General features: G+C 51.4%; 3 protein-coding genes across 18 annotated transcripts in view; 2 read left to right on the plus strand and 1 right to left on the minus strand.

The window, feature by feature from the left end:
* Nucleotides 1–8,552, minus strand: part of STAG3 (STAG3 cohesin complex component) — a 36,773-nt gene extending 28,221 nt beyond the window's left edge. For 3 of the 16 annotated variants that reach the window (XM_055393032.2, XM_055393028.2, XM_055393035.2), the window contains exons 1-4: nt 8,109–8,302; nt 5,495–5,674; nt 3,972–4,074; nt 3,321–3,437 (exon numbers count right to left, since the gene is read on the minus strand). In XM_055393032.2, coding sequence (XP_055249007.1) covers nt 3,321–3,437; nt 3,972–4,074; nt 5,495–5,610 — 336 coding nt within the window. In that variant the 5' untranslated portion in view covers nt 5,611–5,674; nt 8,109–8,302. Of the gene's footprint in view, nt 1–3,320; nt 3,438–3,971; nt 4,075–4,627; nt 4,885–5,494; nt 5,675–8,108 lie in introns of those variants that run through there. The other 13 variants (XM_055393043.2, XM_055393040.2, XM_055393041.2 and 10 more) reach the window with 11 other exon arrangements.
* On the plus strand, nt 8,458–16,677 carry GPC2 (glypican 2). Its single transcript, XM_031012934.2, has 10 exons — nt 8,458–9,124; nt 9,791–9,949; nt 10,260–10,582; nt 11,389–11,469; nt 12,157–12,319; nt 13,999–14,129; nt 14,291–14,437; nt 14,538–14,677; nt 14,843–15,018; nt 15,799–16,677. Exons 1-10 carry the CDS (start codon nt 8,959–8,961, stop codon nt 16,050–16,052), a joined length of 1,740 nt encoding a protein of 579 aa, XP_030868794.1. The 5' UTR covers nt 8,458–8,958; the 3' UTR covers nt 16,053–16,677.
* Nucleotides 16,678–16,758: 81 nt separating this feature from the next.
* GAL3ST4 (galactose-3-O-sulfotransferase 4) lies at nt 16,759–27,033 on the plus strand. Its single transcript, XM_031012935.3, is given in 5 exon segments — nt 16,759–17,740; nt 19,003–19,315; nt 19,481–19,784; nt 25,313–26,293; nt 26,295–27,033. Coding segments are annotated over 4 exon segments (1,461 nt in total). The 5' UTR covers nt 16,759–17,740; nt 19,003–19,190; the 3' UTR covers nt 26,346–27,033.
* Nucleotides 27,034–27,279: the final 246 nt, after the last annotated feature.

A 27,279-nucleotide genomic window follows, 5' to 3' on the forward strand; every position in this document is an offset into this window, starting at 1 on the left:
TGGCAATATGACAGAATAGAAATCCTATATGGTCTTCCCAGTTGAACCATCTAAACTTCTGTAAAACATTTAAAACATCTTTCACAATGTACTGATGAACTAGAATGAAAGGTAAAATTTCATATAGGCCAAAAACGAGGTGTAAGTAGCAACCATGGGAGGTAAACAAACTGACTTTTGCCCCAAAGGTTTCATTAATCCCTGGGGATTTATGACTTTGTATCCAGATGGCTGCATGGAATGCAGAGCACAGGAGGTAGAGCCTAAGCTTTTTCCAAGACCAGTAGTCCAAGAGGAGGCACCTAAATAAAGCTGGGTCCTGCAAAGAGTCAGATCCTCAAGGAAGTGAGATTGAACACTAAACCTACCGGGCAGATACAGACAGCAAGAAAACTAGCTTGTTATGACCTGAGGGTACAGTGGAGGGAAAAAAAATAATTCTTTCTTGAGAATTCATAACCATAGTGAGCCCTAAGATCTGGATTTGCAATCAAGATTCACACCACATACATGATCAGAAAAATCAGAATAATCTTTTTTTTTCTTTTCCTTTTTTTTTTTTTTTTTGAGATGGAGTCTCACTCTGTAGCCCAAGCTGGAGTGCAATGGCGTGATCTCGGCTCACTACAACCTCCACCTCCCACGTTCAAGCAATTCTCCTGCTTCAGCCTCACAAGTAGCTGGGATTACAGGTGTGCGCCACCACGCCTGGCTAATGGCTAATTTTTGTATTTTTAGTAGAGACAGGGCTTCACCATATTGGCCAGGCTGGTCTCGAACTCCTGACCTCAAGTGAGATCCACCTTAGCCTCCCAAAGTGCTGGGATTACAGGCATGAGCCACCACACCCAGCCCAGAATAATCATTCAGATAATTAAAAGCGATTCAGGCTGGGAGCAGTAACCCAAGTAAAGTGAAACTCATGTTGCCCAGGCTGGTCTACCAAAAACAGAATAATTAGTCAGGCATGGTGGCACATGCCTATAGTCCCAGCTATGAGAGGGGCTGAGGTGGGAAGATCACCACCTCGCCACTGAGGGAGGTCAAACCAGCAGGGAGCCGTGATAGCACCACTGCACTCCAGCCTAGAAAGAATGAGACCCTGTCTCAAAAAAAAAAAAAGTGATTCTGGAGTGTCCCCACACAACTGTCAAAGCAAAAGCAGGCTCCTTTCTTAAAAACCCAGCTTTGGCCTAGGCCCCAAAGAATTCCAACACATAAGAACTCCAGGGAAAATGAGTGGCTCACAATAAAACCTAGTAAAACATATAAAGAAACAAGGCACTGACAGAATTATACTCACAAAGACTTTAGATAATAATGTATCATAGATTATAAAATGACTATGTTTAATAAAATTTTAAAAATAAAAGGGGGAGAATGGGCTAAAAAAAAGAAATAAAAGGCCAGGCATGGTGGCTCACACCTGTAATCCCAGCACTTTGGAAGGCCGAGGCCGGCGGATCACAAGGTCAAAAGATCGAGACCACCCTGGCCAACATGGTGAAACCCCATCTCTACTAAAAATACAAAAATTAGTTGGGCGTGGTGGCATGCATCTGTAATCCCAGCTACTCAGGAGGCTGAGGCAGGAGAATCATGTGAACCTGGGAGGCGGAGGTTGCAGTGAGCCAAGATCACGTCACTGCACTCCAGCCTGGCGACAGAGCAAGACTCCGTCTCAAAAAAAAAAAAAAAAAAAAAACTAACACGCTGTACAACTGCATATAAGGTGGAAAAGACATTTGGAATTAAAATGTGCTCAGGTCCTTGCAGAAGATAAGAAATCCAAAGGAAAGCAAGCAAAGGTGGGAAAAGAAACAGAAAAGATAAAACGAATGTACCAACTCAATACTAGGCCATAAGGCTAAGTCTCCATAAATTTCTTTCTTTTTTTTTTTTTTGAGACAGAGTCTCACTCTGTCATCCAGGCTGGAGTGCCGTGGCACAATCTCAGCTCACTGCAACCTCCGCCTCCCGGGTTCAAGCAATTCTCATGCCTCAGCCTCCAAAGTGGCTGGGATTACAGACAAACGCCACCACATGCAGCTTATTTTTGTATTTTTAGTAGAGATGGGGTTTCACCATGTTGACCAGGCTGGTCTCAAACTCCTGGCCTCGAGTGATCTGCCTGCCTCAGCCTCCCCAAGTGCTGGGATCACAGGTGTGAGCCACTGTGCCCGGCCCCTGCGTAAATTTCAAACACCACATTCCCTGACTACAACACAATGAAGTTAGAAATCAAATAACGAAAATATAACTAGCAAAATTCTATATGTTTGAGAATTTTAAATATTTTCCCAGAAACTATAAAATTACACATTAATGTGGATAAATCTCAAACAATGTTAACTGAAATAATTAAATCACAGAAGCCTGAATAATGGATTCATTTACATAATTAAAGAACATATTCATAGTGGTAACATGAGAGATGAGAAAGATTAACACAAAATTCACTCTAGTGTTTACCTGTGGGTAATAAGGAGACTGTGAAATGGAGTAGAAAGAAGGTACACAAAGGATCTCTACAGCACTATTAATGTTTCATTTCTTGAGCTGGGGCTAGAGATCTGAGTGATCATTTCATTTTTATTTTTTAAACTACATATAAGCTTTGTACACTTTTGGGTATTAGAACTTCAATAAAATTATAAAAAAAGAAACAAGGAAAAAATAATAAAGTATAATTGTCAAGATGGAGCTAAAAAATAACATGGGTGAACAAGGTGCCACCCACATCCAAGCTTCCTTCCTGTGTCATGCAATGCCTCTCCTCATCTGCTCCATCAATCAATAAAGGCATAATCACTCCTGTGATACCTTCAAGAAAAGAACACACTCTCTCGAAGCCAGGTGCAGTGACTCACGCCTGTAATCCCAGCACTTTGGGAGGCCAAGGTGGGTGGATCACCTGAGGTCAGAAGTTGGAGACCAGCCTGGCCAACATGGCGAAACCCCATCTCTACTAAAAATACAAAAATTAGCTGGGCATGGTGGCACATGCCTGTAATCCCAGCTACTTGGGAGGCTGAGGCACAAGAATCTCTTGAACCCAGGAGGCAGAGGCTGCAGTGAGCCGAGACTGTGCCACTGCACTCCAGCCTGGGCGACAGAAAGAGACTCTGTCTAAAAAAAAAGAACATGATCTCTCATTCAAGGTTACCCTTCTATCACTCCAAGGATCCACCCCATAATCTTATCTTTCTTGACATGTTACACTCACTAAAATGTTCACGTCAAATCAAGTTTGTAGACACTTGTCCTTACCACCTTATAAAAAGTGAGATGGTATCAACAGAGGTGAGACACTGCTTTACCTGCATGTCACTTTTGGCGGCTTTCACAGCACTGAAAAGATCATTGGCTGGTGGCTCCGACTGTTTCCGGCTATGACGATGTACCACTCGGGACCCTTTCTTTGGATGTTTTGCCACCTAATATGTATAAAAAGATCAGAAATATGAAAAAAAAACAAAAAAGGTAACAGTGACATTAACACTTGGTTTCATCATTATCACACAAGTAGGCTTAAGCTGCCAATTCCACAGCAGAGTCTGAGTTAGACTCAGTCCTGAAATAATTGATTTTTATACTGTTATGAAGTTTATTAACTTTTTTCCCTTAAAAAAAAAAAGTCCTTGAGTCCCCTTCCTGTATCTCTACATCCTAACGTCCTTTTCTCTTCTTTTCTCTTCAAAATTTCTCTTCTTCCTATTTCCATCCCTTAATACTTTGTAAATCTTGTCCTTTTATGAACCGTATCACCTGAACCTCTTTTAGGTTTTCTTTTTTTTTTTTTTTTGAGACGGAGTCTCGCTCTGTCGCCCAGGCTAGAGTGCAGTGGCGCAATCTCAGCTCACTGCAAGCTCTGCCCCCTGGGTTCATGCCATTCTCCTGCCTCAGCCTCCCGAGTAGCTGGGCTGCTTCCCCCACAAGATTCAAAAACAAAAGAAAACTGGCTGACTCACCGGTGTTGTTTTCGGTGGTCGTTTTGCTGCTCTCTTCTTCACATTGCGATTCAAGCTGTCTTCAAAGTCAGTGTCTTCATCAGCTAACAAAGAGTCGCCATTCCTGTGAGAAAGTATGGTTCTCTTTAAATATAACCACCCTATTCCCTCCATATAAAAGGCTAATTAATTATGGTTTCTCTGTCTCTCACCGCACCCCATCTCCATGAGAAAAACATATTCAGATTTTAAGAAAAAATGAGCTTATTGTTAGTAGGAAGTTGGGACAAAGTCTTTTTTTTTTTTTTTTTTTTTTGAGACGGAGTTTCACTCTTGTCACCCAGGCTGGAGTGCAATGGCATGATCTCAGCTCACTGCAACCTCCGCCTCCCAGGTTCAAGCGATTCTCCTACCTCAGCCTCCCGAGTAGCTGGGATTACAGGTGTTTCACCATGCTGGCCAGGGTGGTCTCAAACTCCTGACTTCAGGTGATCCACCCGCCTCGGCCTCCCAAAGTGTTGGGATTATAGGCATGAGCCACCACACCCGGCCGGGACAAAGCCTTAAAGGAAAACTTTCACATGAAAGCAATGGAGACGAAGAATGAGGAAATGAGGCAGGAGAAGGACAACCCTTCCTAGTATTCTCTCCAAAGAAGAGAATCAAATGATACTCACTTAGCAGGTAGCGAGATCACTGCTCTTTGTAGAGAAAGATAATCATGGCTCAGGAAGTCATCTATCATTCATCCATAAACGGGAGGGTAATATGTACCTAGAGTTAAATTTCACCCCCTTGAAACATAAACCACATGTCTTATCAATTCAAGTTTATAACTTTGATATAATCTGGTCCCCCACAGCAGCACTGACAGAAACAGAAATGATTCAGAGAAAGCCAATTAAAACAGCCAGGGGATAAAGCAGATCTGTATGAAATTTGCTTTTTTCCTTCTGGAAAGGTAAAAAACCAAGATATATTATTATAACCTACACAGAATAAACTCATATATGGTAATAAATAAGGATACACAGACCTATTTACAAAATCCCCAAGTAGAAGAAATAGGGGACACTAGCCAAAAAGTATATACAATTTGCCAGGCAACAAATAAAGAACTCTTTACTCCCCCATCTGCCAGCTCTCAGCCCCCACCAGGGTTGGTACATGCTGAACATAGAAATGTGTTTAAGAGAGGTTTAGACAAGATGGATGATGGATTAAAAACAGGATGTGCTTGAACCCAGGAGGCGGAGGTTGCAGTGAGCCGAGATCGCGCCACTGCACTCCAGCCTGGGCGACAGGGCGAGACTCCGTCTCAAAAAAAAAAAAAAACAGGATGTACTACTATTTTGATGTCTACAACATCTAGGACCGCCAAAAAAAAACACCTGGAGCTGGAGGGAGGGTGTCACTGTGCTGAACGAGTATAGCACTTCTGGTGTTTTCACACAGTCCCACGCACATTATCATCAATGTGGGAAAACGAGGGGGAAGGCTGCCACGGACACAGGAAGTGGCCACACAATGCAACATCTACTTACCCCTCTGAGGTATGGTTTGAATCCCTGTCATCAAAGGGTAGACTGGCAGAGGAACTAGAAGATGCAGACAAGGCCCTCTTGGTATCTCCCACAGCTCTTTGCAACGGGGAAGACATGCTTGGAGAGGAGGAGCTATGAGGCCAGGAAGATGAGGACCACAGGGTAGGTATGGCGATCCAGCTGGGGAAGAAAGAGAAGAAAGGGCTCCTACCACAGCACTTCTCCATTCCCAGCCCTGACCAGTCCCTTTCTTTCCAAGGGAATGGTTCTAGAACTCTGGGGTCAGGTGAGGGGGACCAAAAACTAAGACAAAAGCTGGGCACCGTGGCTCATGCCTATAATCCCAGCACTTTGGGAGGCCAAGGCAGGAGGATGGCTTGAGCCCAGGAGTTCAAGACCAGCCTGGGCAATACAGCAAGACCCCATTTCTAAAAAAAAAATAATAATAATCATTAGTCAGGTGTGGTAGAGCATGCCTGTATTCAGCTATTCAGGAGGCTGAGGTGGGAGGACTGCTTGAGTCCAGGAGTTCAAGGCTGCAGTGAGCTACGATCGCACCACTGTACTCCATCCAGCTTGGGTGACAGAAGAAGACCCTGTCCCCCCTCAAAAAAATAGTAATAATAAATAAGACAAATGGCTGGGCACAGTGACTCATGCCTGTAATCCCAGCACTTTGGGAGGTCGAGGCAGGCAGATCACCTGAGGTCAGGGGTTCGAGACCAGCCTGACCAACATGGAGAAACCCCATTTCTACTAAAAATACAAAATTATCCGGGTGTGGTGGCATATGCCTGTAATCCCAGCTACTTGGGAGGCTGAGGCAGGAGAATCGCTTGAACCTGGAAGGCGGAGGTTGCGGTGAGCCGAGATCGTGCCACTGCACTCCAGCCTGGGCAACAAGAGTGAAACTCCATCTCAAAATAAATAAATAAATAAGACAAAGAGCTGACCTAAGGCATCAAGGGATTAAGCACAACACCACCCCAGAAACTGGCCAGCAGGTTTGGAGTTGCTCTCCAAAAGCTGAGGAAGTCACACACCAGGGTAGCTTCAGACACATCTCTCTCTAGAGGCTGTGGAAGTGCAAACTGCCTACTGCAAGGAAATTTAACTCATAGGTTTTTTCTTTAAAAAAAAAAATGCACACTGGGTGTGGTAGATCATACTTGTAATCCCAGAACTTTAGGCGGCTGAGGCGGGAGGACTGCTTGAGCCCAGTAGTTCAAGACCAACCTGGGCAACATAGCAAGACCCCATCTCTACAAAAAATAAGCAAATCTAGCTAGGTGTTGTTGCGCACACCTGTGGTCCCAGCTACTCAGGAGGCTGAGACAGGAGGACTGCTTGAGCCCAGCAGTTTGAGACCAGCCTTGGCAACATGAGACACACCCAAAAAAAAAAAAAAAAAAACCCAAGCAAGGCACACACCAGGGCAGCTTCAGACACAGCCCTCTCTAGAGACTTCAGAAGTGTAAACTGCCTGCTGCAAGGGAATTTAACTCATAAAAAAAAAAAAAAAAAAAAAGGCAAGGTGCCCAGGGTGGCTCAAACCTGGAATCCCAGCACTTTGAGCAGCTGAAGCAGGAAGACTGCCTAACCCTACGAGTTCAAAATCAGCCTGGGCAACATAGCAAGATCCTGTCTACGAAAAAACCAAACCAAAATCAAAAAAAACTAGCCAGGTGTGGTGGTGCACCTGTAGTCCCAGCTACTCGGCAGAATGAAGCGGGACGATCGCCTGAGCCCAGGAGGTCGAGGCTGCAGCGAGCTATGACTGCACCACTGCACTCCAGCCTGGGCAACAGAGCGAGACTCTGTCTCAAAAAAAAAAAAAAAGTAATGACAAATAAATAAAATAAGGCAAAGAGTGGATCTAAAGCACCAAGGGATTACAGACACCAGAAACTGGGCAGTGGGTTTGGAATTGCTCTCCAAAAGCCGAGGCATGGTGCACAGTGCTCCCGCCTATAATCCCAGTACTTTGGGAGGGCGAAGCGGGAGCATCGCTTGGGTCCAGGAGTTCAAGACCAGCCTGGGCCACATAGCAAGGCCCTGTCTCTAAAAAAAAAAAAATTAAATGAAAAAAAAAAAAAGCCAAGCAAGGCAGACAGCAGGGCAGCTTCAGACGCACCCCTCTCTGGAGGCTTCGGAAGTATAAACCGCCCTCTGCAAGGGAACTTACAAGTTTTTTAAAATGAAATTAAAAAAATAAAGAAAGAAATAAGAAAAAAAATACAAGAAGACCCCAGGCTTTCGTTTCCAGAGGACTAGCACCTGATTCCACCTGGAATGGAACAGGAGGCTCTTAAGGATTTGGGGGTGGAGGCGCCATGAGAATAGGGCTGGAAACGCGAAAGGAGTAAAGGCAGGTGCGCGTTTCCTATTTTTCCAGAAGGTAAAAATATCTAAGACTGCCCCTGGGGTAAGCGGCTCCAGGATAAAGAGCCTTCCAAGCGCTTAAGAGAATGGACTCTCAGTCAATGGAGGCCTGGGGAGAGGATTCTCCAGCTCTGTGGCGGAGGCCATTGGGGGCACGGCCCGGGAAGGCTCCTAGTGTCAGGGCCGGGAGGGTCGCGAGAGGGCCTATTCTTGGGTCAAGGAGAAACCTCACTGTCAGAGCCTGGAAGAGTGACTTCTGGCCGAGCAGGGTTCAGGGAAGGTCCCCACCTCAGGTCCCTCGGGTGTCTCTGGCCACCCCACCTTCCACACAGGCGCCCGCCGCTGCTCTTCCGGGGGCGAAAGATTCCAGAAAAGCGCGGGAACGTACAAGACACGCTGTGCGCAAGCGCAATCCCAACGGCTCGCCCAGGGCCAGTAGCTATCGCGAGGTTTGGAAGTGTGCGAGTTGATGCGCGCCACGTTTGAGTCACGCCGCTCCACAGCCTCGTGTGGCCTCAAGCTCTCAGGCGTCCTGCCCTCTCACGTGGGCTTGGGCACGCGGGCGGCCCGCTTTAGCCCCGCCCCCACCCAGGTCCCACCCCCGCTACCCTCAATCTCCTACTCCATTGGGCGGGTTTTGGACCAGACTGGTAGTAACCCCTTTAATCTGGCTTCTCAATTGCCATAGGCTAGGTTCCACCCAGGCCCCGCCTTTTGAGCCGGATCGCCACGCCCCCGAGGGAGACCACGCCCCTATTTCACCAACCTCCTGAGTGCCGGCCGGGTCCCGCCCCCCTGCCGAGCTTCCGCGCTGCATTGGCTTAATTTCTTCCTTGCCCCCGCCCCTGAAGCCGGCTCCGAGCCATTATTGGCGGGGCCCCGCCCCTTGTCCGGCTACCCGCTCCCATTGTCTCGGCAGATGCCGCCTGGTCCAGCTATCGTGCTCGGTATTCAGTTTTCCGGGGCAGCGCTCTTTCTCTGGTCCGCGGAGCGGTCCCGCGGCCGAGTACCGGATTCCCGAGTTTGGGAGGCTCTGCTTTCCTCCTTAGGACCCACTTTGCCGTCCTGGGGTGGCTGCAGTTATGTCCGCGCTGCGATCTCTCCTGCTTCTGCTGCTGCCTCTGTGTCCCGGTCCTGGTCCCGGACCCGGGAGCGAGGCAAAGGTCACCCGGAGTTGTGCAGAGACCCGGCAGGTGCTGGGGGCCCGGGGATATAGCTTAAACCTAATCCCTCCCGCCCTGATCTCAGGTGAGGAGAAAGAGGAAGACTAGAGAATTGGGGGTGGGGGGCGGGGGCGGGGCCTCCTCGTCTCACAATAACTCTCTTCCTTTTCAGAGTGACCGTTACTAATCTTTTCATCCCACAGTAATGTCTGTTCTCCTCCTGTAACTTTCTTACCGGGATCACAATAACCCTCCTATGCAAAGAATAGCGCTCTTACTCCATCCCCACCCCAGGAATCCCCTCCTCCTAATTAACACCCCCCATGTGTTTCTTTCTTCACAGCCATGTTCTCCTCGCTGTTTCTATTAGCCCCGTCTATGAGAATACTTTATTGCTCACCAAGTAACCCCACCCTTCCAAGCCCCATTCTTCATCCCCTAGAAGCTGTTCTCCAAGTCCCTCGAGGTCTGGGGTGTGGACATTGGGGAGGGTCACCTGAGGACACTCTGACCACTGACTTGGCCCTCAGGGCAGCTGTTAAATAGATGATCCAGTGGCTAATGGGAGTGAACTTGGGATGGGTCAGGAGACAATAAGGTAGGGGATAGGGTCAGGTGGGGAAGAGGGTGCAGACAATAGAAAAGAGACCAGGCAGGTAGAAGAGAAGGCATAGTCCCCAGAGATAGGCGGGAAATGGAAGGGATTTTAGGATATCACTTCCCACCATTCCTTCACGTCTCCTCTGTCCAGGTGAGCACCTCCGGGTCTGTCCCCAGGAGTACACCTGCTGTTCCAGTGAGACAGAGCAGAGGCTGATCAGGGAGACTGAGGCCACCTTCCGAGGCCTGGTGGAGGACAGCGGCTCCTTTCTGGTTCACACACTGGCTGCCAGGCACAGAAAATTTGATGGTGAGGACCTGGGGTCCCCAAACTCAGCTTCACAGCTCCTCTCGGTGCTTAGGACCCCAGAAAAGCTCCTGTCCCCACTCCTTATTCCATCTGTGAAGACTCCATCCCCTCTCAGCCCGCCCACCCCCCCAGACTCTGTCTCCAGGGCCCTGCCCTCCCCCATTCCCTGTCTGCCCCATCTCTGAGAGTTACTCAGTTTCTGATTCACTTGTCTTTTCTCTTCTCTCCCATCTCCTGCCTCTGCCTGTTCACTTTTCTCCCCATTCTCTGGCCTGACCCGCCTTCCACCTGTTCCCTGCATTTGCTGCAGAGTTTTTCCTGGAGATGCTCTCAGTAGCCCAGCACTCTCTGACCCAGCTCTTCTCCCACTCCTACGGCCGCCTGTATGCCCAGCACGCCCTCATATTCAATGGCCTGTTCTCTCGGCTGCGAGACTTCTATGGGGAATCTGGTGAGGGGTTGGATGACACCCTGGCGGATTTCTGGGCACAGCTCCTGGAGAGAGTGTTCCCGCTGCTGCACCCACAGTACAGCTTCCCCCCTGACTACCTGCTCTGCCTCTCACGCTTGGCTTCATCTACCGATGGCTCTCTGCAGCCCTTCGGGGACTCACCCCGCCGCCTCCGCCTGCAGGTGAGGGATCCTGAGGCCTGAGCTTCAACCACTTCTGACCTAGTGACCCCTGAACTGTGCACCACTCACCTCCAAACTGGCGTGCTCCAGTCACCTCTGACCTGGTGATCCCCCATCCTGCATTGAAGCCATTTCTGACCTGGTGATCCCTATCCTGAGCTTTACTCACCACTGCCCGACCCAGTGCCCCTTGGTCTTCTTGAAGCAGATGCCCCTGCCTCTGCCACCTCCCATTCTGAGCCCTAGTTTCACACAAACACTCACCTGCCCTTAGCCTCCAGCCACCTTTGTGCCAACCCCTCCCTAATCCTAACACCTTGACTTCCTCTGGTTCAACTAAACAGGAATTGTGCATTCAATACGCAAAAGGCATTTTCTTTTATAGTATCACATTTAGTTGTCATCATAACCCTGTGAGGTAGACAGTCATGCCCTTATTTTACGGATGAGAAAACTGAGGCTCCCAGAGATTAAGCTTTTCAGCCAGTAAGTGGCAGAGCCGTGGCTCACACCCAGGTCTTCTGGCTTCAAGTTCAGTGTTAGTTCCGATACACAATTTCTCTCTCTCTAAGCCCTGTACAACATAATCTCTCCATCTCTTCCCAAGCCTTCCTTTGTTTTTCTTTAAGACTATAATTCCTGTGGGGGCTCTTGAACCTGCCTCTCTGTACCACCCAACACTCGACCCACTCTGAGAGAACCCCACAAACCCAACCCTCACTGCTCTTGATGCAGTCTCTTGGCTCCAGTCTTGACTGACCCATAACAACCTTGTGGTTTTTCTCACCTTCTTTGCCTTCTCCCAGATAACCCGGACCCTGGTGGCTGCCCGAGCCTTTGTGCAGGGCCTGGAGACTGGAAGAAATGTGGTCAGCGAAGCGCTTAAGGTTGGAGGGGGCCTGAGTATGGGCAGGGCCCAGGGAGGGAGAGGCGGAAGTGAGAGAGACCCCACAAGGAAGAAACAGCCACCAGCCAGCAGGACAGGCCTTGGGCTCTGTCTGCCTCCAGGCCCTGCTGTCCTAGGATGAATTAGGAAGGAGGGGGCTGGAGTGAAACCTCCAATGGTCCACGATCCATGATCTCTGACCCCCTCCTCCCCTCTGTGGACCCATACCCTCCTCAGTCCCCAAGGGCCTGCTCATCTCCATAGCAGTAGGAGATTGGATACTGCCCCCGCCCAACCCCCCAGGATCCCTCAATGACTCCACTTCCCTGCTGCTGAAGGCCAGATGCCTGGCTTGGCCTCTCTCACTGCCCATCCTCTACCTGACCTCCCAGCCTCACCTTCTGCCTCCTGACCGCCTCCTCCCTCCCCAGCTGTGATGGGCTCACTCTTGTCCTTGAATCTCCCCTCCACCCCTAACTGCCTCTCTATTTCCACCCCTCCCACGAATCAGAGTCAGCAACCTGGAACCTCCCTCCTCAGATCTGTGACAATCTCACCTGCTGCCACGTGGGGTCACCAACCCTAGGTGTAGGGTGGGGTATGTGATTTCTGTCTGTGCCCAGCACCAAGCCAGGCTGAGAGCAGCCACAACGTTTGTGGAGGACACAGCCCCACTCTCTGCCCCCAGGTGCCGGTGTCTGAAGGCTGCAGCCAGGCTCTGATGCGTCTCATCGGCTGTCCCCTGTGCCGGGGGGTCCCCTCACTTATGCCCTGCCAGGGCTTCTGCCTCAACGTGGTTCGTGGCTGTCTCAGCAGCAGGGGACTGGAGCCTGACTGGGGCAACTATCTGGGTGAGGGGATTCAAGAAAGCCTGGAGCCAGGCATGGTGGCTCACACCTGTAATCACAGCACTTTGAGAGGCTGAGGCAGGAGGATCACTTGAGGCCAGGAGTTGGAGCCCAGCTGGGGCAACATAGCTAGATGTCATCTCAAGAAAGAAAGAAAGAGACAGAGAGAAAAAGAGAGAGAGACAGAGAAAGAAGGAAAGAAGGAAGGAAAGAAAGAGAAAGAAAGAAAGAAAGAAAGAAAAAGAAAGAAAGAAAGAAAGAAAGAAAGAAAGAAAGAAAGAAAGAAAGAAAGAAAGAAAAAGAAAGAAAAGAAAGAAATCAGCCAGGCATGGTAGCGCCCGCGCCTGTAGTCCCAGTTACTCCTGAGGCTGAGGCAGGAGGATCACTTGAGGCCAGGAGTTGGAGGCCAGCCTGGGCAACGTAGCTAGACCGCATCTCTACCAAAAAAAAAAAAAAAAAAGAAGAAATTATCAGGCATGGTGGCACACATGCCTGTTGTCCCAGTTACTCCAGAGGCTGAGGCAGGAGGCTCCCTTGATCCCAGGAGTTAGAGGCTGCAGTAAGCTATGATGATGCCACTATACTCCAACCTGGGTGAGAGAGTAAGACCCTGTCTTTAAAAAATCCTAAAATTGGCCAGGCACAGTGGCTCACGCTTGTAATCCTAGCACTTTGGGAGGCGGAGGCAGGCGGATCACAAGGACAGGTCAGGAGTTCAAGACCAGCTTGGCCGGCTGGGCGTGATGGCTCATGCCTGTAATCCCAGCACTTTGGGAGGCCGAGGTGGGTGGATCAAGAGATCAGGAGTTCGAGACCAGCCTGGCCAACGTGGTGAAACCCCGTCTCTACTAAAAATACAAAAATTAGCCGGGCGTGGTGGCATGCACCTGTAGTCCCAGCTACTTGGGATGCTGAGGCAGAAGAATCACTTGAACCCGGGAGGCAGAGATTGCAGTGAGCCAAGATCATGCCATTGCACTCCAGCCTGGGCGACAGATGAGACTCTTTTTTTTTTTTTTTTTTTTTTTTTGAGACAAAGACCAGCTTGGCCAATATGGTGAAACCCCTTCTCTACCGGAAAAAAAAATATATATATATACACGCATATATATATACACATATATGTACGTATATATATATATACACACATATATATACACGTATATATGTATATATATACACACATATATGTACGTATATATATATACACACACACACACACATATATATATACACACACACACACATATATATATATATACAAAAATTAGCTGGCATGGTGGCAGGCGCCTGTAGTCCCAACTACTCCAGAGGCTGAGGCAGAAGAATCGCTTGAACCCAGGAGGCAGAGGTTGCAGTGACCCGAGATCGCGCCACTGCACTCCATCCAGCCTGGGCGACAGAGTGAGACTATGTCTCAAAAAAAAAAAAAATCCTAAAATCCTAAAATTTAAATTTAAATTTTAAAAAAGTCTGGGATGGAGGAGGGTCCTGAGTAAGGCTGGGCGTGAAATGGAGAGGGGCTCTAAAGCCAAATTGGGGGGGAAACATGAGAGGGAGCTCATGTGAGTTTCCCCCAAACACTTTGCTGCTTCTCTAAGGCCCGAGTGAGGATTTTCAGGAACATCCTAGTTCAGTATCACCACTCATCCCATCCTTTCTCTTTCTCTCCCTCCCTTAAGATGGTCTCCTGATCCTGGCTGATAAGCTCCAGGGCCCCTTTTCCTTTGAGCTGGCGGCTGAGTCCATTGGGGTGAAGATCTCGGAGGGTTTGATGTACCTGCAGGAAAACAGTGCGAAGGTGTCCGCCCAGGTACAGGGGAGAGAAGGGTGGAGGTGAGGCCCGGGGCGGGGACGGTGTGGGTGTCAGAGAGGCAGTATAGGGGATCTGGGAAGAGACTCTGGGGTCAGAGTGGGGACGCAGTGTGGTTTCCCCCCAGGGTGACTGTGTGAGGTCTCTTCCCGGTGCCGCAGGTGTTTCAGGAGTGCGGCCCCCCCGACCCGGTTCCTGCCCGCAACCGTCGAGCCCCGCCGCCCCGGGAAGAGGCGGGCCGGCTGTGGTCGATGGTGACCGAGGAGGAGCGGCCCACGACGGCCGCGGGCACCAACCTGCACCGGCTGGTGCGTGGGATGACCAAGAGTTGGGGGCGGGGGGGCCTGGGGCCGGGGATGGTTGTGGGGGTCGCGCTCCAGCTCGCCCCGTCCCCTCTCGCCCGCCCAGGTGTGGGAGCTCCGCGAGCGTCTGGCCCGGATGCGGGGCTTCTGGGCCCGGCTGTCCCTGACGGTGTGCGGAGACTCTCGCATGGCAGCGGACGCCTCGCTGGAGGCGGCGCCCTGCTGGACCGGAGCCGGGCGGGGCCGGTGAGCCTCGGGGGCGTCGGGGGGCAGCAGGGGGCGGGACCGCGGCCGGGAGGGGCGGGACCGCGGCCGGGAGGGGCGGGACCGCGGCCGGGAGGGGCGGGACCGCGGCCGGGAGGGGCGGGACCGCGCGCGCTAGCTGGCGCTTCGGTGCTGCTCTGCTCGCAGGTACTTGCCGCCAGTGGTCGGGGGCTCCCCGGCCGAGCAGGTCAACAACCCCGAGCTCAAGGTGGACGCCTCGGGCCCCGATGTCCCGACACGGCGGCGTCGGCTACAGCTCCGGGCGGCCACGGCCAGAATGAAAGCGGCCGCACTGGGACACGACCTGGACGGGCAGGACGCGGGTGAGACCCCTGCATCCCTGAGCCTGAGCCCCGCCCACTGCCCTTAAGCCTCTCCCCTCTCCTGGTAGTTCCCGCCCGTGCCTCTGCTCTTACCGTTCATTCATTAATTCACTAATTTATTCAACGAGCATTTATGGAGCGTTGACCTGAAAGACTGGGGGTAACAGATCAATGAGGGGGTCTGTATCCTTTCGGGCCAGTAGGGGAGACACGAAAACATTCTTAAAGAACAGTGGGAAGCCCCTTATAATGGGCAAAGGGCAGTGGGAAAATGGGGGAGGGGGCAACTTGGGGGAGGCTGGGAAGCCAGGGTGGTGGGTGACATTGAGCTGGCTCCGCAGGGTGGAGTTTGCCAAACAGAGAAGCAAGGCACAGACACTCATTGTTTTCTTCTCTCCTTCTATCTGTCTGTCTCTGTCTCTCTTTGTCACTCTTCCCGCACCCCTCTTCCTGGCTGCTCTCTGCTTCTGTGTACTTCTGATTTTTCTGTTTTTTCCTGTTATCCTCTCTCCCCATCTGCCTGTTTTTTTTTTTTTTTTCCTCTCTGTCTCACTGTCTTCCATCATGATCTCTCCCCCCATGTCTGCTGTCGGATCTCTCTCCTTCCTTCTCTCCCTGCCTTCCTGTCACTCATGGTCTTTCTCCCTTCCCCAACCCGGCATCCACCTGTGTCTCCCTCCCTTGCCTCTCTCTTTCTGTTTTTATCTCAATTTCTTTTCCTCCCTCTGTCTCCCTCTGCTTCTCCCTCCCATCCTGCTCTGTCCCTCTTCTTCCTTGCAGATGAGGATGCCAGCGGCTCTGGAGGGGGACAGCAGTATGCAGATGACTGGATGGCTGGGGCTGTGGCTCCCCCAGCCCGGCCTCCTCGGCCTCCATACCCTCCTAGAAGGGATGGTTCTGGGGGCAAAGGAGGAGGTGGCAGTGCCCGCTACAACCAGGGCCGGAGCAGGAGTGGGGGGGCATCTATTGGTTTTCACACCCAAACCATCCTCATTCTCTCCCTCTCAGCCCTGGCCCTGCTTGGACCTCGATAACGGGGGGAGGGGTGCCCTAGCATCAGAAGGGTTCATGGCCCTTTCCCCTCCTCCCCCCTCAGCTGGGCCTGGGGAGGAGTCGAAGGGGACTGCAGAGAGGGTAGAGAAGGGACTTTGCAGGTGAATGGCTGGGGCCCCAAATCCAGGAGATTTTCATCAGAGGTGGGTGGGTGTTCACAATATTTATTTTTTCATTTGGTAATGGGAGGGGGGCCTGGGGGTATTTATTTAGGAGGGAGTGTGGTTTCCTTAGAGGGTATAGTCTCCAGCCCTCTAAGGCTGGGGCTGGTGATCAGCCCCAACAGAGAAAATGAGGAGTTTAGAGTTGCAGCTGGGGAAGGGGTTTGAAGCAAGTTGGAAGTGGGGAGGGGTGGGGGCATCTGGTCTCAGAAATGGACCAGCTGGATGCAGGGCAGGGGACTGAGGGTGCTTGAGTAGGATGTGAGACTTCATGGGCCTGGGTTCTGTTGAGTTTTTTCAGTATCAATTTCTTAAACCAAATTTAAAAAAAAATAAGGTGGGGGGGTGCTCATCTCGTGACCTCTGCCACCCACATCCTTCACAAACTCCATGTTTCAGTGTTTGAGTCCATGTTTATTCTGCAAATAAATGGTAATGTATTGGACCCCATGTGTGGCTTCTGTGCTGTCACCATCAGTGCCTGAGCCCTGGCTCCTAGCAGAGGTCTCAGAGCCTCTGTGACTGGCTCATTTTCTGCCGGCTTTTCACTTCCCTTGGCACCTGTCCCCCAGGAGGCGGGCCTAGACAATAACCTCTGATCTCCAAATTGCCCACCCTCTGGGCCTCTGAGCATCTTCATTTGTACAACAGGGAGAATTGTGGGGACCAAATAGAATCTGTGTGAAAAAGCACCTTGTCACCTGCAAAATGCTCTTTGAACATGAGGCTTTTTTTTTTTTTTTTTTTTTGAGATAGAGTCTCGCTGTTGTCGCGAGGCTGGAGTGCAATGGCGCGATCTCAGTTCACTGCAAACTCCGCCTCCCCAGTTCAAATGATTCTCCTGCCTCAGCCTCCTGAGTAGCTGGGATTACAGGCGCCTGCCACCACAGTCAGCCAATTTTTGTATTTTTAGTAGAGACGGGGTTTCACCATGTTGGCCAGGCTGATCGCAAACTCCTGACCTCAAGCGATCCACCAGCCTTAGCCTCCCAAAGTGCTGGGATTACAGGCGTGAGCCACCGCGCCCGGCCACGAAGCATTATTAAGGTGACCACACCACTGCCCCCTGCCTTCAGGATGGGAGGCCTTGTTCTCTGAGTGTCAGTCTCTGGCTACCTTGCCACGTCCTTGACAATGTCTGCTTTCAAATATCACTTTCTCCTTCCTTCCTTCTTTCTTTCCACCGCCTGAATGAATCTTTTGTTCTGCTGCAAGCCAAGAGAAAATGGTAGGATTGATTCCCAAGTGTGAAAAGGGGGGCGGAAGTGGTGTCTTCCAAGAGGAGTCTGGGTGCCCTGCCGAAGAGGGGAAGATGCAGCGAGGGAGAGACCTAGAACCGCGATCAAAGCTGCAGCAGCTGCTGGGGCTGGCGGGACAAAGGGAGGAGGGAGGAGCCTGGGCGCTGAGAAAGTTCTTGGGGAAAGTTGAGCTGAGCCAAGAGTCGGGCGGTGGCTGGGATGGGCGGGAGGGCCCGGCCCGATTTCCCTTGCTGCTCCCCTTGTGGCCTGGTGAGTGGGAAGTGAAACCAAGGATAGGACCAGTGGAGGGACCCTCTAATTTATGGGAGGAGACATGAGGGGTTCATGGAACCCCAGCGGGGGCAACTGGGCAGTCACCAAAGCTGGAGGGGACAGAGGGCTGGGATCTCCAATCATGGGAAGGGAGAGATGGATAGAAGGAAATGAAGAACTCTGGAAAGGGGAGACGCGGCTAGACCCCAGGGGCTGTGATCAGGGAGGGAATTGGGGAGTGATGCCAGAGAGGGCAGGTCTCCGGGAGTAAAAGTGTGGCTTCTCTCTGCTTGGGGTTACCCCTGGCTCATCGGAGCAGGGAGCTGTCGGGGCTTGTTGGGGGGGCCGTGGTCCCTGATCGCGAGTTGTAATCTGAAGGGGCGGGGCTGGACTCCCGGTTGATTAGGAAGCTCGGGCTTCAGAAGGAACTCTGCAGTTAGTGTTTGCGCCTTTCTCCTTATCTTTGTGTCATAGTCTCTCTGTCCCTCTGTCTCTCTCTCTCTGTTTCTCTGTGTGTGTGTGTGTGTGTGTGTGTCTCTCTCTCTCTTTCTGTCTCCCTCTCCAGCCCCACCCTTTCAGTCTCCTCCGGGTGCACTGATAAGGTTGGAAAGTGGAATGGTGGGTAAGTCCAGGGATCTGGGCTTCATAAGTAGCCACACATCTCCCCCAGCCCCTGTCATACATGGGGGTCTGCCCCGTGCTGAGACAGAGAAAAAAGAGGCGCGGGAATTTATAACCCAATGGCTCTTACCCATTGCAATGCCACTCCTGGAAGTCCAACCTCCCTTCCTCCTGCCTGGGTTCATACACCTGTGTCCTGTCTGATCCTCATTCCCACTGTATGGCTTCCCTTCCTGGTCCTGGGATAGGGCTCTTTATCCCCATCTGTGACAGCCAGAGGGGCTCTGGAGGAAACCAGTTTCCCGACCATGGTCTGACCTGACTGTGTTAATGAGCTGATTGATCTGATCTCTCTCTCTCTTGCTGGCTGTTTCATTCACGAGCTGGGGCTTTTTCTCTCCTTCCCTTATAAATCCCCAAGGCTCAGGGACAACTGTAGGTGGGGAGCGGGAGGAACTGGAGATAAGAAAGTGATAGAGCAGAGAGAGTAGTTGTGGGGCCACCTAGGAGAGTCTGGGTATAGACAGCATCCCCAGCCACTCCCCTTCCCTGAAGGAGGTCTCAGCTGCAGCAGGAGAGAAGGCTGCCTCTGCCTCTCTCCTTAGACTTCCCTTCTTCCCCCCTCATTTCCCTTCTAGACGCTGACAGAGGCAAAAATCTGCTAACTCAGGGGGCAGACTCAACCAAGACTGTGAGCAGGCCTGGGGAATGACCCCCCGATCTCCAACCAGCGCCTTCCGCAGCTGCACGGCTGTCTCCAGCTGTCTCTGCCCCTCTTCCTGGCCCTGGCTCCATCCCTCTGTCACCTCACCCTTCCCTGTGCCACATGGGCCCTCTCTCTCCTGCCAGGACGCTGCGGCTCTGGGGACCTCGGAGCCTGGGGGTGGCTCTGGGAGTCTTCATGACCATTGGCTTTGCACTCCAGCTCTTGGGAGGGCCCTTCCAGAGGAGGTGAGTTCCCACTTTGCCCCAACTCCTTCTAGATGCCCCGTACTTGCTCTTCCCCATCCCACCTGGGGCTGGTGACTCCTGGGGACTCAGAAGCCTCCATGCCCTCTGTCCCTTCTACCCATTTGCTGCTGAGGAACGGGACACTCCCCCTCCATCTCTTCCCAGGCTACCCGGGCTACAGCTCCGACAGCCCTCGGCCCCATCCCTACGACCAGCCCTTCCGTCCTGCCCACCCCGGCAGCGACTGGTGTTCCTGAAGACGCATAAATCCGGGAGCAGCTCTGTGCTGAGCCTGCTTCACCGCTATGGGGACCAGCACGGGCTGCGCTTCGCCCTCCCTGCCCGCTACCAGTTTGGCTACCCAAAGCTCTTCCAGGCCTCTAGGGTAAAAGGCTACCGCCCACAGGGTGGAGGCACCCAGCTCCCCTTCCACATCCTCTGTCACCACATGAGGTTCAACCTGAAAGAGGTAAGGAGTGTCGCAGTGGTGGGAGGGACCAGAAACAGATGGGCTCAGGCTGACACCACCAAGGGAGGGGGCCCAGACCTGGGGGCTCCCCAGGCATCATCTCACCCTAAAGTTGGACATAGGGGCCACAAAGTTGGGCTCCCTGCCATCCTCTCTACAGGTGTCCCTTCCCCAGTAGTTTCTGGGAGCCCAAGTCCTCCTCTCTCCCTTCTCTCTCTGGCGCTTACTCCAGTCTCTCTCTTTCACCAATGTATTTCCCTGGCATCAGTGCCTTGCCAACTCTGAGCCCCCAACTCTCCCTCCAGGTGCCCCTTACCCTTCTTTTTTTAAATTATTTTTTGGAAGACAGGGTCTTACTCTGTCGCCCAGGCTGGAGTGCAGTGGCACAATCATAGCTCACTGCAGCCTTGACTTCCCAGGCTCAAGTGATCCTCCCACCTCAGCCTCCTGAGTAGCTATGGCTAAGGCATGTGCCACTACACGTGGCTACTTTTTAATTTTTTGTAGAGATGGGGTCTTGCTATGTTGCCCAGGCTGATCTTAAACCCCTGGGCTTAAATAAATAGTCCTGGGCTCAAGTGATCTGCTCACCTTGACCTCCCAAAGGGTTGGGATTACAGGAGTGAGCTTGCCCAGCCTGTGTGTGTGTGTGTGTGTGTGTGTGTGTGTGTGAGACAGGGTCTCATTCTGTCATCCAGGCTGGAATGCAGTGGTGCAATTATAGCTCACTGTAACCTCAAACTCCTGGGCTCAAGCGATCCTCTCACCTCAGCCTCCCAACTAGCTGGGACTACAGGTGCATGCCACCACACCTGGCTATTTTTTTATTTTATTTTTTGTAGAGATGGAGTCTCACTATGTTGCCCAGGCTGGCCTCAAATGATCCTCCCACCTCAGCCTGGCAAGTACCTAGGACAACACGCCCCTTCCCTTTCTTAGCCTCCCTTTCACTGTCACACCAGGGCCCCACCTCCCCCACTGCCTTCTGACTTGTCTTCTTCAACCCCCTCACATTTTGAGGATCAGCTGTATTTTTAGCCCGGGGCTAAGCCCAGCACTTTGGGAGACCAAGGTGGGCAGATCACCTGAGGTCAGAAGTTCGAGACCAGCCTGGCCAACATGGTGAAACCCTGTCTCTACTAAAAATACAAAAATTAGCCAGGCGTGGTGGCACAAGCCTCTAATCCCAGCTACTCGGGAGGCTGAAGCAGGAGAATTGCTTGAACCCAGGAGGCAGAGGTTGCAGTGAGCCGAGATCGTGCCACTGCACTCCAGCCTGGGCAACAGAGCGAGACTCCATTTCACAAAAGAAAAAAAAGGCCAGGCGCAGTAGCTCACACCTGTAATCCCAGCACTTTGGGAGGCCAAGGCGGGTGGATCACAAGGTCAGGAGATCGAGACCATCCTGGCTAACACAGTGAAACCCCGTTTCTACTAAAAATACAAAAAATTAGTCAGGCATGGTGGTGGGTGCCTGTAGTCCCAGCTACTCAGGAGGCTGAGGCAGGAAAACGGCATGAACCTGGGAGGCGGAGCTTGCAGTGAGCTGAGATCATGCCACTGCACTCCAGCCTGGGTGACACAGTGAGACTCTGTCTCAAAAAAAAAAAAAAAAAAGGAAAGAAAGATAAATAAATAAAATTGAAAATTAAAGTGGCAGAGCTGGAAGTTGAGCCCAGGTCCATGCACTCCAAAGTCGAGGCTTCTTCCATGGCTTGTGCATGTGTTTGTATCTGGAATGGTGAGAAGAGTATTCACCAAAGAGGTGATGCTTTCTGGAGAGGGGGGTTTATTTTACTTTATTATTTAATTTTTATTTTTATTTTATTTATTTTGAGACAGAGTCTTGCTCTTTCCCCTGGGCTGGAGTGCAGTGGCACGATCTCAGCTCACTGCAACCTCTGCCTCCCGGGTTCAAGCAATTCTCATGCCTCCCAAGTAGCTGGGACTACAGGCACCCGCCGCCACACCTAGCTAATTTTTGTACTTTTAGTAGAGACAGGGTTTCGCCATGTTGACCAGGCTGGTCTCAAACTCCTGACCTCAAGTGATCCGCCCACCTCAGCCTCCCAAAATGCTGGGATTCCAGGTGTCAGCCACCGTGCCCAGCCGAGAGCGGGGGGTTTTAAAGGAAAAGGTGGATGTGGCTTGTGGTAAGGACAGCATGAGGCATTCTTAGAGGGAGCAAAACACCAGCAAGGACATGGTGGGGTGCACGTGTGTGTGTGCATGTAAGAGGGAGAACGTCGGTACTGGGGGTGGAAGTTCCACAGGGGCTGCAAAGTCACCCTTGTCAAAGCTGGAGCTGGAGACACCAGCTGAGGACATGGGCGTGCTCTGATGGGCAGCGAAAGGCCACTGCCAGGAGTGAGGCAATGACAGTGACCTTTGAGGTAGGTTTCTCCAGAGGCTAGGATGATGGCCTTCACTGACGCCACCATTCACTGAATACCTACCATGTTCCAGACACTTGCACATTCTTCCAGGTAAGTGTTACCCAGTTACTCAGATTTCTAGATGGAGGAATGATGGCTCTGAGACCTTCAATAACCCGCCCAAAGTCACAGAATTAGTAAATGGCAGAGTGGGATTTTATTCCAGGTCCAGATGCCAAAGACTGTTTTCTTCGCTTTCCCCTCTGCCTTCAAAGAGATCTGCAGGGCCAGGCATGGTGGCTCATGCCTGTGATCCGAGTGTTTTGGATGCTGAGGTGAGAGGATTACTTGAGCCCAGGAGTTCAACGCCAATCTGGGCAACATAGCAAGACCCTATCCCTACAAAAAAATTAAAAATTAACATGGAATGTTGGTGTGTGCCTGTAGTCCCAGCTACTCAGGAGGCTGAGATTGGGGAATCCCTTGAGCCCAGGAGTTTTCAAGGCTGCAGTGAGCTATGATATGCTGCCTAAGTGACAGAGCAAGGAGACACTGTCTCTTAAAAAATAGTAAGAAGAAAATAAACACTGAAAAGCTAAAATACTCATTTCCTGCCCTCCCCCTCAAAAAAAAAAAAAAGAGAGTTCACAGGCTGCTATTCAGGTGTGCCATATTTGCAGAGCCGATTGAGGAACACCATGACAGACAGAAGTCAGATTCAATGATGGAAGTCATTTTTGGAGGCAGAAACCCTTCAAGGAGACCAGGAGCTAGGTTCTGACCTGCATCAGCCTGCAGGGCCACGTTAGGGTGTGGTGCAGCCTGATCTCCACCTTCATTCTTGCAGAGCGGTGTAATCACGTGTCCCAGCCCTCAGGGCAGCATCCTACCAGGCAGCCGTGGCTTCCCAGTGCCCCAGCCCAGGGTGTTTTTTGCCCTCTGGGATGCCCAGGAGACCCTGAAGTGCTTTACCCCTCAGCCATTCTGGGCCTGGCCTGCCCACCTGCTGCCTATGCCCGAGATGGCATTATAGTTGCTCCTTTGTTGCCAGTGATGCCCCCTCCCAGGCACTCAACAGGTTTTTGCTGGAGAAATGAGTACAAAGGTTGGTTCCTAGAGGTTTTACTGACCAAGGCAGACAGAAATGCCCAAGGAAATTAATGTTCTCCAGGAGTTTCCTATCCTCCAGGTTTCCGTCCCTCCCTTCTTTCTTTTTTTTTCTTTTTCTTTTTTTTCCCTTCCTTTTCCTCCCCTCCCCTCCCCTTTAAAATTAGTGCCCGGCTAATTTTTAAGTTCTGGGATACATGTGCAGAATATGCAGGTTTATTACACAGGTATACATGTGCCACAGTGGTTTGCTGCACCTGTCAACCTGTCATCTAGGTTTTAAGCCTTGCATGCATTAGGCATTCATCCTCATGCTCTCTTTCTCTTCCTTTGCCCCTGACCCCGACAAGCCTCTCCTCTTCCCCCCTCCCTCCCCTCCCCCCATCCCCTCCCCTCCCCTCCCCTCCTCTTCCCTTCCCTCCTTCCCTCTCTCGCTCTGGCTGCTTCTTTTTTTTTTTTTTTTTTTTGAGACAGAGTCTCACTTTGTTGCCCAGGCTGGAGTGCAGTGGCGCGATCTCGGCTCACTGCAACCTCTGCCACCCAGCTTCAAGCGATTCTCCTGCCTCAGCCTCCTGAGTAGCTGGGATTACAGGCGCCTGCCACCGCGCCTGGCTAATTTTTATAGTTTTAGTAGAGATGGGGTTTCACCATCTTGGCCAGGCTGGTCTTGAACTCCTGACCTTGTGATCCACCCGCCTCAGCCTCCCAAAGTGCTGGGATTACAGGTGTGAGTCACTGCACCCGGCCCCTTTCTTTCAAGGCAGGGTCTTGCTGTGTTGCTCAGGCTTGTCTTGAACTCCTGGGCTCAAGCAGTCCTACCACCTCAGCCTCTTGAGTAGCTGGGACTACAGGTGTGTACCAGGATACCCCGCTAATTTATTTTTATTTTAAGTTCTGGGATACATGTGCAGAACATGCAGGTTTGTTACATAGGTACACATGTGTCCTGGTGGTTTGATGCACTGATCAACACATCATCTAGGTTTTAAGCCCTGCATGCATTAGGTATTCGTCCTAATGCTCTCCCTCCCCTTGCTCCCCACCCCGACAGGCCCCAGTGTGTGATGCTCCCCTCCGTGTCCATGTGTTCTCACTGTTCAACTCCCACTTACTTATGAGTGAGAACACACGGTGTTTGGTTTTCTGTTCCTGTGTTAGTTTTGTTAGTTTACTGGAGTAGGTTAGTTTGCTGAGCATGATGATGGCTTCCAGCTTCATCCATGCACCTGCAAAGGACATTATCTCATTCTTTTCTATGGCTGCATAGTATTCCATGGTGTATATGTGCCACATTTTATTTATCCAGTCTATCATTGATTGACCTGCTAATTTTTTTAGTTTTTTTTTTTTTTTTTGAGACAGAATCTTGCTCTGTTGGCCAGGCTGAAGTGCAGTGGCACGATCTCAGCTCACTGCAACCTCCGCCTCCTGGGCTCAAGCAATTCTCCTGCCTCAGCCTCCCGAGTAGCTGGGATTACAGGCGTGTGCCATCACACCTGGCTAATTTTTTTGTATTTTTAGTAGAGACGGGGTTTCACCATGTTGGCCAGGCTGGTCTCGAACTCCTGACCTCAGGTAATCTGCCCGCCTCGGCCTCCCAAAGTGCTGGGATTACAGGCTTGAGCCACTATGCCCGGCTTTTTAGTTTTATTTTTGTAGAGACAGGGTCTCGCTATGTTGCCCAGGCTGGCCTCTGCAACATAGCAATGCTCAAGCCATCCTACTGCCTCAGCCTCCCGAGTAGCTGGGACTACAGGCACACAAAACATGCCTGGCTCCATGCTCCAGGTTTCTTGTATGTTTTATCTCATGTATCTTTCATAATCACTTGAGAAAGTATGATTATCCCCATTTGCAGATAAGCAAATTGAGTCTCAGAGATGTTAAGTAACTTGCCAAGCAGCAAGTGATGGAAGCTGGGGATTCCTAGCAGAGCTGGGAGGAGGTGGTTTCAGGAGGCTAGTCAGCGGACACATGGCTTGTGCATACTTATGCATACCTTCTCCCCAGCCCAGTTCTCTCTCTTCTGTCTTCCCTCCTCTGCAGGTACTTCAGGTCATGCCTTCTGACAGCTTCTTTTTTTCCATTGTCCGAGACCCAGCGGCTCTGGCTCGCTCTGCCTTCTCCTACTATAAATCCACCTCATCAGCCTTCCGCAAGTCACCATCTTTGGCTGCCTTCCTGGCCAATCCTCGAGGCTTCTACAGGCCTGGGGCTCATGGGGACCACTACGCTCGCAACTTACTATGGTTTGACTTTGGCCTGCCCTTTCCGCCAGAGAAGAGGGCCAAGAGAGGGAATATTCATCCCCCCAGAGACCCCAACCCCCCACAGCTGCAGGTCTTGCCTTCTGGTGCTGGCCCTCGAGCCCAAACCCTCAATCCCAATGCCCTCATCCATCCTGTTTCCACTGTTACTGATCATCGCAGCCAGATATCAAGCCCTGCCTCTTTCGATTTGGGGTCTTCATCCTTCATCCAGTGGGGTCTGGCCTGGCTGGACTCTGTCTTTGACCTGGTCATGGTGGCTGAGTACTTCGATGAGTCATTGGTTCTGCTGGCAGATGCCCTGTGCTGGGGTCTAGATGACGTGGTGGGCTTCATGCACAATGCCCAGGCTGGACGTAAGCAGGGCCTCAGCACTGTCAGCAACAGTGGACTGACTGTGGAGGACCGGCAGCTGACTGCACGGGCCCGAGCCTGGAACAACCTGGACTGGGCTCTCTATGTCCACTTCAACCGCAGTCTCTGGGCACGGATAGAGAAATACGGCCAGGGCCGGCTGCAGACAGCTGTGGCCGAGCTCCGGGCTCGCCGAGAGGCCCTAGCGAAACGTTGTCTGGTAGGGGGTGAGGCTTCTGACCCCAAATACATCACTGATCGCCGGTTCCGCCCCTTCCAGTTTGGGTCAGCTAAGGTTTTGGGCTATATACTTCGGAGTGGATTGAGCCCCCAAGACCAAGAGGAATGTGAGCGCCTAGCTACCCCTGAGCTCCAGTACAAGGACAAGCTGGATGCCAAGCAGTTCCCCCCCTACCGTCTCACTGCCCCTCAAGACTTCAAGTCCACTCTCCCCATAAACATCAGACTACAGATTTAGGTGGAAGAGCAGCCATGTTTGAAGGGCACATGTGATGAGTGGGGGGCAGCAAGATGCCATTTCTGCATCTCCCAGAAGGGATAAATTTTTGTCCCGATGCAAGCCCCCTCTTTGCTGGGCTCCCAGCAGTGCTTCCCTCCTCCACCCTCCACTCATTTTTGTTCTTTCCCCCCAACTTTTTTTTTTTTTTTTTAAACGGAGTCTTGCTCTGTCCCCCAGGCTGGAGTGCAGTGGCATGATCTCGGCTCACTGCAACCTCTGCCTCCCAGGTTCAAGCGATTCTCCTGCCTCAGCCTCCAGAGTAGCTAGGATTACAGATGCGTGCCACCATACCCAGCTAATTTTTATATTTTTAGAGACAGGGATTCAACATGTTGGTTAGGCTGGTCTTGAACTCCTCACCTCAGGTGATCCACATGACTCTGCCTCCCAAAGTGCTGCCATTACAGGCGTGAGCCACTAGGCCTGACCTCCCCTTCCCCTTTCCTGCCCCAAGGCAGATCCACATCACCAAAGCTCCCTAGAGGGGCAAAAGATGGAGTGAGCCACAGAAAGTTTGGGGCGGGGTGAGTTGGAATGATACGTCCATTTCTCTATGAAATATTTGCTACTAGACTGTTCATTTCTCTCTGAAATGTTTGTTGAATGAATAAATAATTTGAAACTTCTACTTGATTTATGGAGGGTGGAAAGGGGAGGGATGGAGAATCTTCCTGGGAGAAGTGGGGTTGGAAGGGTTTTTTTTTTTTTTTCGAGACAAGATCTCACTCTGTCACCTAGGCTGCAGTCCAGTGTCCCAATCATAGCTCACTTCAGCCTCAAACTCCTGGGCTCAAAGGATCCTCCTGCCTAGGCCTTCTAAGTAGCTGGGAATACAGGCGCGCGCCACCGAGCCCGGATAATTTTTAAATTTT

Source organism: Gorilla gorilla, chromosome 6 (genome assembly GCF_029281585.2).
Source record: "Gorilla gorilla gorilla isolate KB3781 chromosome 6, NHGRI_mGorGor1-v2.1_pri, whole genome shotgun sequence".
NCBI lineage: Eukaryota > Metazoa > Chordata > Mammalia > Primates > Hominidae > Gorilla > Gorilla gorilla.

Excerpts from the sequence above, each read along its gene's own strand:
- GPC2 (XM_031012934.2), top strand. The coding sequence starts at position 8,959 with ATGTCCGCGCTGCGATCTCTCCTGCTTCTGCTGCTGCCTCTGTGTCCC. Across the intron at positions 9,125-9,790 it reads CCCTCCCGCCCTGATCTCAG|GTGAGCACCTCCGGGTCTGT; the intron begins GTGAGGAGAAAG and ends TCCTCTGTCCAG. Across the intron at positions 10,583-11,388 it reads CCCGCCGCCTCCGCCTGCAG|ATAACCCGGACCCTGGTGGC; the intron begins GTGAGGGATCCT and ends GCCTTCTCCCAG.